Source organism: Gymnoscopelus braueri (assembly GCF_963280865.1).
Source record: "Gymnoscopelus braueri genome assembly, contig: SCAFFOLD_219, whole genome shotgun sequence".
Classification (NCBI taxonomy): Eukaryota; Metazoa; Chordata; class Actinopteri; order Myctophiformes; family Myctophidae; genus Gymnoscopelus; species Gymnoscopelus braueri.
In genome coordinates this window covers 5,001-15,000 of record NW_027660584.1, presented here as the reverse complement: position 1 = coordinate 15,000, position 10,000 = coordinate 5,001, and the positions used below count along the sequence as shown (strand labels likewise).

Here is a 10,000-nt window from a genome sequence, read left to right as displayed (position 1 = left end):
AAGCCTATAACCCAACCTCAATCTTTTTCTAATTAAAAAAAATATTTTCCCGAAACATAAAACAATATTATCTTATCTTATCTTATCTTATGTGAGTACACTCAATAAGCCAGTATAAGCATTTCACTGTTGATTTTGGTGTTGATTTGTAGTACTGCAGCAGACAAATTGACACGAGGCGGTTGTATTCTGTGACGCTCAAGTAATATCTTACGTCAATATTTTAACACTGCAGTGTCAAACAAAAGTCGCAAAATAGCAGATCTTACAAGCTCAAAATGCGTCGTGGTCCTGACATGGTTTCCACCCGACAGCAACGATATGTTGTATATTTGAATATTTTAGGTACTGTAGACTAATTCTATTGATAGTTGGTACTTTACACCCGATCTTTATAATCCCACATATCTAAAAATAGGGCTCAGGTGTAAAATGGGACAGTTGGACCCAAGTTGAACCCAAATGCCGGCTGACCATAAACAGAGTAGAGTACAATCTGTTTAATGAATCCCATGGTAAATGGCTTCCTTGGCACATGTCCATTCATAAAGCCACCACTGGGCAGCTCCCAGGCACATGTCTATTAATAAAGCACTCACTGGGCAGCTCCCAAGATATTTAAAGTGCCTTTTTGATTGGAATACAAATTCACGTAAGAATCTGCCAGTTCATACCGACCCTTATCCGTCCACAGAACATTATGGGAGGATGCAGGGGTGTCATTTGAGGTTCAAGCCCTGGTGAAATGTTTTATACTTTTGTTCTGGTTCAAATCGGCTGCTGAACACACACACACACACCAGACCTTGTCCAGAGAGTTCAGGGTGAAGACGGGTCCATCGTGGGCCTTGAGGGTCCTGAGCAGGACGGCGTCCCTCCACACGTAGACGTCCCCCCTGGCAGACCCCGAGAACACCAGGTCACCACCTCGCTCATAACACACGCTCAGCATGGTGTCCATCCTGCTCCTACCCACGGTACCCACCACGCCACGCCGTCCTGTTAGACCCCCACCTGCCAGGGAGGGGGAGACAGACAGACAGACAGACAGACAGACAGACAGACAGACAGACAGACAGACAGACAGACAGACAGACAGACTCAGAATCATCTTTATTGTTACATGTCAGGTAAAGAAGGGGGTGATTGTGTGTGTTGCAGTTATACCTGCCAGTTTCCAGAATTTTATGTGTTTCATTCCAACTGTTACCAGTTTATCATCAAACAAGGGACTACACTTCACCATGAAGATCTTCTCCTTATGACCTCTGGAGAGAGAGAGAGAGAGAGAGAGAGAGAGAGAGAGAGAGAGAGAGAGAGAGAGAGAGAGAGATACGCAGAGAGAGATCTTTCAGAACTTGAACCTGATGAAGAACATAATGTGTGTAGTAGCCGACTTATTATGTGATGTCTTGAAGACACAGCAAATTTCCATTTGTAAAATATTCGGACAGATCCGTGTTGATCACAGGACTACAGAGATACTGTGTACCGATTTGTGTGATGTTTGGACAAAATCTGTAGGAGTAATATAAAAAAAATGTTTAGCAAAAATCCTCCTGCTGGCGCTATAACAGGCCAATGTAAAACATTAGGGGCAGAGGTTCTGCTCTGGTATCCAGGGAGTGTGCGTGCACAGTTTCACGTCGATCGGGCCAACAGTGCCGGATATTAGCTGTCCACGCTGTGGGACGGACGAACGGACGGATAATAAGCGGGATAATTGACTCCGCGCCGGTCGTTGTTCAGAAATAACTCCCGACAGTATGATTAAACACAGAGGCAAAGCCGAGATCATCTGAAGGGGGCATATTTACCTGGCAGTAGTTATATTGTTTATGTTTTCATATTTACCTGGCAGTAGTTTATTGTTTGTTTTCATATCTACCTGTCAGTAGTGTTATATTCTTTATGTTTTCATATCTACCTGGCAGTAGCGATCCTCTCGCCTTTCTTCCAGTCCCAGATCACTATAGTATGGTTGTCATCCAGTCCCACAGACACCAGACTCTTCCCTTCCACTACGTATGCACACACATAAACACATTATTTATGTTCAGTTTAGATTTGACACTTGTGTTTAATTTATCAAGTTCAGACACAATCAAAATGTGTCTGAACTTATCAAAAATAGTTGAGTAAATATTGGCTAAAAATAATTATCAAGGGAGACTTCCACTACTGTACATGAATCTAAACTGATCATGCTCATTAAACTTGCAAATTCATGTTCATTCATTCATGTTCATCAAAATGTAAAACCTGTATTAAAATGCAGATGATGATGTAACTTTGATCAAATAAAAAATCTAATATGAAAAAGAAAAAAAAGTCAAGGTTAAAGTTCTCTGTGTTGGTTTATGTATTTGAAGTAGGCTTGTAGTTGGAAGTGTCCAGTGTTTTTGACAGCAAATTTTGATTTAGTTTTAGTCATAGTCTTTTGAATAAAATTACATTTAGTTTTAATCATACTTTTAGTCATCTGAAATGTTTTCTGTGTGTTGGTTCTGCGTCTAGGTCTGAGTTGTGTTAGTCTGTTTATTCCCCATGTGTTTCTTGTGCATCTTATATTGTATTAATGTTTGTGTTTTCCTGCTTGCCCTTGTAGATTACTACCTGTGTTGTCTCATCCCACTCTAATTTGTTATTTTGTTCACCTGTGTTCTGTTAGTCTCGTCCAATTCTGTGCTGATTGTACTTTGAGTTTCACCTGTGTCCTGTTAGTGCTGTGTCTACTTAAACTCCCCTGTGTTGTCAATTTCATTGTCAATTTGTAATTTAGTGTCAGTGTGAGTCTAGAGTCTACTAGTTTGAGTTCTTGTATATGTTTATCATTCACTGTTCGTTATTAAACTTTTTTTTAATTTAACCTGCCTGCCTGCTTGTAGTGAAATTCCTCACTTATATCCTAACACTACAGTTAATTTAGTCGACTAAAGTTTATCTTGGCAGGCCTTGATGGCGTCGTAATGCCTGATTTATACTGCCTAAAATAGCCGATCTTCAAGCTCACAACATTGTGATCGCGTTGTTGTAGATTGGCTATTTTCGGAGTGTGACACACGCCCACAACCAAGTATAAAATGACTTGGCTTAGTTCTACTGGATCTCTTCTCCAGTAATCCCTCCATGACTTCTAGTCTAGTTTGTATGTATTGACAAAATTGTCAATATGTTAAGTCATAGTTTTAATCATCATAGCTTTAGTTTTTATTTTCGTTTTAGTCGCCAAAATTAACACTGGAAGTGTCTGCAAGTTGATTTTCATATTGTAGTGGAATGAACAAACTACAGAAACTTTGAAAAAATGGCCAGCCGTGATGTCACGTTAGACAAGGATCAACTTGCAGTTTTCTGATCCGGTCAACAGCACTCCTCCAAATGTATCCCCTTCAGAGTCAAATTAGTATGTTTCTTGGAACATTGAATACTTAGTGTGGTATATATCCATGTTTTAGTCTAGCCGACTCATAGCACGACTGGCGAGACTAGACCAGTGACCGGTTTTGTCTCAGGTCACCCCTGTACATATCTTAACATGTATGTCATATTACGGTACGTAAATATGTAAATCTTTCCCTCTAAGATACAGTATGTCAGGAGAAACATGAGAGAATATCCATTTCCATTATTAGGACAGATTGAAGATAATGTCATACTTGACGTTTAACCGCTTGTTTAACCCCAGCATCCCTATTCTGGGGGAACATTTGGTGCGGTGCGACGCGCTGTGAGCTTGTAGATCGGCAGACCAACCAACAGATTTGGTGTCGATTGGAAAAGAACGCACAAAGTACAGTGATATATAGTACATTCCAAATATTATCAAATTAGAAAGTATAGTAGTAATGAGAAACCCTGGACTAGACTTCTCGATTCTCACATGGACGGGCATGCACGAGCTGTCGCACGCACGCCACGGTACCTGAGAAGTCCAGTGCACACACTCCTCTGTGATGATGTCCTTTTAACACAGACAGACACTTCAATGTCTGAATGTCCCACACATGGATGGCTGGGTCCCGTCCCACCTGAAAACACACACACACACACACACACACACACACACACACACACACACACACACACACACACACACACACACACACACACACACACACACACACACACACACACACACACACACTCTTAAACCCTATATGGTTGACCGGAGTCCCTCAGGGCTCTATACTGGTATATTTTCAGTTTTCTGTTACTGTCGGGAAAGCTTTCGTTGAAAGACAAGCTCACAACGTGTCGCAAACACGAGGCGTTGTGAGCTTGTTTATTGGCTATTTTCAGCTAAGCTTTCCCCACAATACGGATGCCGGGGTTTTAAGTTGTTCAATGATTGCAAAATATCAATACAAATGTTTCTCTTTGCAAACTAGTATATAAGAAGCAACTACTTTTCTGATTTCGTTTTTTTTTATATATAAGAGATAAATATGTTTATTTCTTATCCAGAGTGACCAACAAGGTAAAGGTCAGAGTATGAAACAACAGTGAAATTGGTCACATGAGTCGAGATGGATGAGTGGAGCTCCCTCTGGGTGTTGAGCCTGTGGGCGTGTCTCACTATTTTGAAGTTGTTAGACAGGTAGGGAGACCGGGGACAAAAGTAACACTTTTTGTATGTGCCTTCATAATTCACAGACTACTTGAAATATCCTAGTCATCTTTTGCCATAAGAAACATATATATGCGCCCTAATTAATAATATTTTTTTTAAGCTTTCACTAATAAGGACAAGACTAAAATATTAATTTGAATGCAATGAGTCACAGTGTTACAATTGCCCCCGTGACAGGGGCAATTGTAACAGTGGTTGGGGGCAATTGTAACACTGAAAATCATATTAACATACTTTATCTCAAATAAAAGCACATCACTAAGTAATATGTATTTTTTACTTACAGATGTTTTATATACATAATTGCAATGATTTTGTATTTTTATTCGAATTATTTTATTTTTAAATTTTGTTTTTTCAAATGTATGTCTATTTTTTATTTAAATGTATTTTTACTTTGAAATGTAGTGACATTTAGTGAAATTATGTTCATTTACCAACATAAAAGTATGTAATCCCAGACAAAAAATCTGCTTGCATTGAAAGCACATTGTTACAATTGACCCCGGTCACTGTGAGTGTGTTACAATTGCCACCGATGGGGCAACCATGATAAAATCCCATATTCTAGCTAGAAACACCTATACTAGCATAGGCTGCTGACGTTAATAACATAGAGATACAATTCATCTAAGTTTAAATTAGCTGACATCTTATCTTTAGACAGCAGAAGGAAAATACCGTACACTCAAAAATGTACGTTTACACCTCAAAATCATTTTTTGGTTGAAAACTTCTGCTGAGATGAAATGATCATTCTATCCTTCCATAGGCAGAGAGAGGACCCTACTGAGCATGTGCACAAGAAGTCTCACCCCTCTAGCTTATTTCTAATTAGAATATTTGAGCGTGTTACTTTTGTCCCCTGTTACTTTTGTCCCCTGTCTACCTACTGTACATGAGCACTGGTCCCTTGAGTATGTTGAAAACCAGGCCCATTGCAAGTTGCTGTACACGGTCCTCTACCCTGATGGTGCGTTCACACGGGCAGATTAAAAGATACAAAGATACAAAAATACACAGCGTTGCTCAACGCGGCCGCTGACGTCATCAAACATGCGGACATCAGAGCTACAGTTGTAGCTTTGTATATTTGTATCTGGAAGTTGAACCCACCTCAACTTGAATTTGTATCTTTGTATCTTTGTCACTAGAGCTACAGCTACAAACGTCGGATGTAGCTTTGTATCTTCATGTCGCTGGTTTCCATTGAAAATGAATGGTAGCATGTATCTTTTAATCTGCCCGTGTGAACGCACCATTAAGCCACTAGTAGTAGCAGCAGTAGCAGTAGCAGCAGCAGCAGCAGCAGCAGCAGCAGCAGCAGCAGCAGCAGCAGTAGTAGTAGCAGCAGTAATAGCAACAGCAGTAGTAGTAGTAGCAGCAGTAATAGCAACAGCAGTATAGTACCTGTGCTGTAGCTGTGTAGTCTTTCAGCGGGTGTAAAGTCAGACTCAGTATGTCGTCATGGTGACCGAGGTAGAACCTCTGAGTGTGCGTCAGTGGGTTGTACACAACCGCTACCGCGGCAACGTGGTAAACAACCTCCCCCGTCTGACTGAAGAACAGGTTGTTACGGCAGTCGTACCCTCTGTACCTGCAGACAACACACACACACACACGCACGCACACGCGCACATGCACACGCACACACACATAAAGCCTGGTTTATATATTGTACTCTAAAATCTACAAAGTTACTAGCAACTAAAGCTGCCAAATAAGTGTAGCTGTTTAAAGATTAACCACTTAAACCCCAGCATCTGTATTGTTGGGAAAGCTTTTGCAGAAAATAGCAGATTGACAAGGTTGTCGACACTAGTATCCCAGAGGCACTCCAGAGGGGAAGTACAAAGTAAAGTAAAAGGACCTCAAAATTGTACTTACTATAAGTACACTACTTGAGTAAATGTACATACATGTAGATACTTTGCACCACTGCATGCGCATGCACGCGCACACACACACACACGCACGTGCACGCACACGCACACGTTCACACGCACATGCACACACACGCATGCACGCATATACACACACGCGCGCACGCACGTATATACACACACACACAGTACCCGTGCACAAAGTGCAGTTTGAGTCGCTGGTCGGGAGCTCTCTGGCGTTTCATGGATCCACCCTGCTGTCTCTCTCTGTTCTGCTGCCGGAGCTGAGGCAAGTCCTCCTTGTACACCTACACACACACACACACACACACACACACACACACACACACACACACACACACACACACACACACACACACACACACACACACACACACACACACATGCAGGCGCACACACTCTCTCACACACACACACACACACACACACACACACACACACACATACACACACACACGCACACGCACACGCACACGCACACGCACACGCACACGCACACGCACACACACACACACACAAAGACAGACACAGCGTGAATAGTCTGTTAAAGTCACATATGACCCAGTACAGTGCTTTTGACGCTGTGGTCATTTTTCAGTTTTTTGGGGTTTTTTTTTATACAGATTATGAAAATGATCTTTCATTCATTGAAATCTGAAAATGATTTACTTGGAGAAGATATGTTCATTTGAAGCTTGTTAAGCCAAATTAGTCAAAGCAGAGAAAATGTTTAACTTTTTCCACATAAAATTTTGATCATCTTCAACTGGTATATTTTTCCACATAAATTATTACAATTGCTAACTTCTTTATACACAACTTTTAATGATGCAGTGTACCGTAAACGTATCAGAAATGTATTTTTGCAATAGTAACACTTTAGTGTTGGTGGTGGTCGAAATAGGAATTGAGAGTTGAGAATATAGTATCTTTTTAGTTTAAATGTCTCTGGCTTATAGAGGCATCAGAAGCAGCCGAGAGGGACAATTTGTAGCCTTTAACCCCCGCCCCCTTCTCGGCCCCCTCTCTGTCACGCTGTTATCGCTGCAGTCCACCGGTGGAAAGCCGACTGGGCAAGTTCGGTCTGTTTTGGTCGGTCTCTCTAACTAACGACCCCACACGACAGTGTCCACACCGCCTATTCAACAACAGATTTTCGGCCGCTTTCCAACACCTATCAAGTTTAAGAATAGAGGGTTCAAGTGATAAATAAATCAAATGACAGACAGACAGACAGACAGACAGGTACCTGTCTGTCATAGTTGATCTGCGCTTCCTGTTCGATGTCGGAGTCCAATTCTGGAACATCAGAAGCATCACTGTCCGATTCCTCGCTGAGAGATTCTACAGACAGACAGAGAGAGATCATGTCCAATATGCACCATTGGACGTTTACCTGCAGAAACACACTGTCCTCTCGCTCTATGTTGGTGCTTTCACTGTTTGTTTTGGTAGACAGGGACGTTTTTGGGCATCTACCAAAAACGTCCCTGTTACTATATTATCATTATAAATATTGTACCGTGCAGTGTTACTATAATATCATCATACCTGTTGTACCGTGCAGAGTGATACTATATTATCATTATAAATTCACACTGGTTGTACCATGCAGAGTGTTACTATATTATCATTATTGTACCGTGCAGAGTACAGTCCTGTCCTGTGCTGTGGAGGGTGTCCGGCAGGAAGCGCCACTGGAAGAGGGCGTGGTCAGTCCCCCCTGTGGTCAGGACACACTGGAGGTCATGTGACCAGCGCACGTTGGTCACATGAGCCGAGTGGCCAATGTAACGCTTGGATTTAGCTCCTGGAAGGGGGGGGGTACATCAACAAGTAGAATAGACAGACAGAGAGACAGACAGACAGACAGACAGACATACAGACAGACCCCTCCTTCCCCTGTATTTACATCTGCTGATGCTGCTGAGTTTTCTTGTATTGTATTGTATTGTATTGTATTGTATTGTATTGTATTGTATTGTATTGTATTGTATTGTATTGTATTGTATTGTATTGTATTGTATGTACAGTATTATATGTATTACTGATGAATTGAGTACAATGACAGACAGACAGACAGACAGACAGACAGACAGACAGACAGACAGACAGACAGACAGACAGACAGACAGACAGACAGACAGACAGACAGACAGACAGACAGACAGACAGACAAACAGACCTGGCTTCCGACAGGGGAAGCGGTACAGCTTAACAAGGCCGCGGTCGTCGGCGGCAACAAGCACGCCAGACTCATTGTTGGTCGCCACAGCGTTGACCCCGCTGAGGGCCGAGTACTTAGGCCAGATCCCTGCGACCTCGGACCCCAAGACCCCACTCCACGTCCCCCAAACCACCCCCTTCACCTCCTCCTCACTCACACACCTCCCCACTGGAGGAGAGGAGAGGAGAGGAGAGGAGAGGAGAGGAGAGGAGAGGAGAGGAGAGGAGAGGAGAGGAGAGGAGAGGAGAGGATAGGAGAGGGGGGAAAGGGGAAGACTACATTTTAAGTGTTTGTTTTTTTCAATTGAAGTTTTCGTTATTTAATTTGTTTTTGTTAATTATAATAACCTCAAAATAGAGCAGAGAGACAAAGAGATATAGGCAGGCAGGCAGGCAGGCAGGCAGGCAGGCAGGCAGGCAGGCAGGCAGACAGACAGACAGACAGACAGACAGACAGACAGACAGACAGACAGACAGACAGACAGACAGACAGACAGACAGACAGACAGACAGACCTTACATGGAATACGGTAGAAGTATATTTGTTGCCCTCCATCGTTGGTCAGTAGATACTTGCTGTCCACAGACCAGTCCAGATGAGTGATGAAACTACTGGATTTACTGCACTCACCCACCTACACACACACAAATACACACACAGGTTATGCAATACCTGCTGTACCCGTTGTCAGACTACATGTGCGTGTGTGTGTGTTGTACCTTCTTGTATCTCTGCTGCACAGCATACAGGTCCACCAGACCCTCGTTGCAGCCCACAGCCAGGTGAGTTCCATCTGGAGAGAACCTCAAGGCGTGAAGAACCTCCTTCCTGTCTCTGATGTGAACCACCTCTGTCATGTCCCTGAGAGAGAGAGAGAGAGAGAGAGAGAGAGAGAGAGAGAGAGAGAGAGAGAGAGAGAGAGAGAGAGAGAGAGAGAGAGAGAGAGAGAGAGAGAGAGAGAGAGAGAGAGAGAGAGAGAGTGTGACAGTTTTGTAAGCTAGATTTTCTTTTTCTTTGTAAACAAGGTTTCAATTAGGCAATTAAGTAAATAGTTAAAACATTTTACACAATAAATTAGCTTAGAAATGATACCTCAACTTAAACATCTATATTATCAATGCTTTGGAGAAAACACAATCTTTGGCAGAGCGGGTCTTTAACTACTATTACTATTATCTTATTTTATTGATGGGGAACAACGACAATAGAAGATCTACAAGCTCACAAGAGTTGGAG

The 10,000-nt window shown here is 42.3% G+C and overlaps 1 protein-coding gene across 1 annotated transcript in view; it reads right to left on the bottom strand.

The window, feature by feature from the left end:
• The window catches only part of LOC308081420 (echinoderm microtubule-associated protein-like 6), a gene marked incomplete at both ends in the record, with an annotated part of 39,998 nt that overhangs the window by 25,005 nt on the left and 4,993 nt on the right, over positions 1-10,000 (bottom strand). Inside the window, 11 exon segments of the mRNA XM_080457791.1 lie at positions 806-1,014; positions 1,168-1,268; positions 1,928-2,021; positions 3,926-4,031; positions 6,044-6,230; positions 6,709-6,824; positions 7,787-7,881; positions 8,180-8,347; positions 8,723-8,932; positions 9,284-9,398; positions 9,484-9,625. Of these exon segments, the coding sequence (XP_080313917.1) occupies positions 806-1,014; positions 1,168-1,268; positions 1,928-2,021; positions 3,926-4,031; positions 6,044-6,230; positions 6,709-6,824; positions 7,787-7,881; positions 8,180-8,347; positions 8,723-8,932; positions 9,284-9,398; positions 9,484-9,625 (1,543 nt within the window).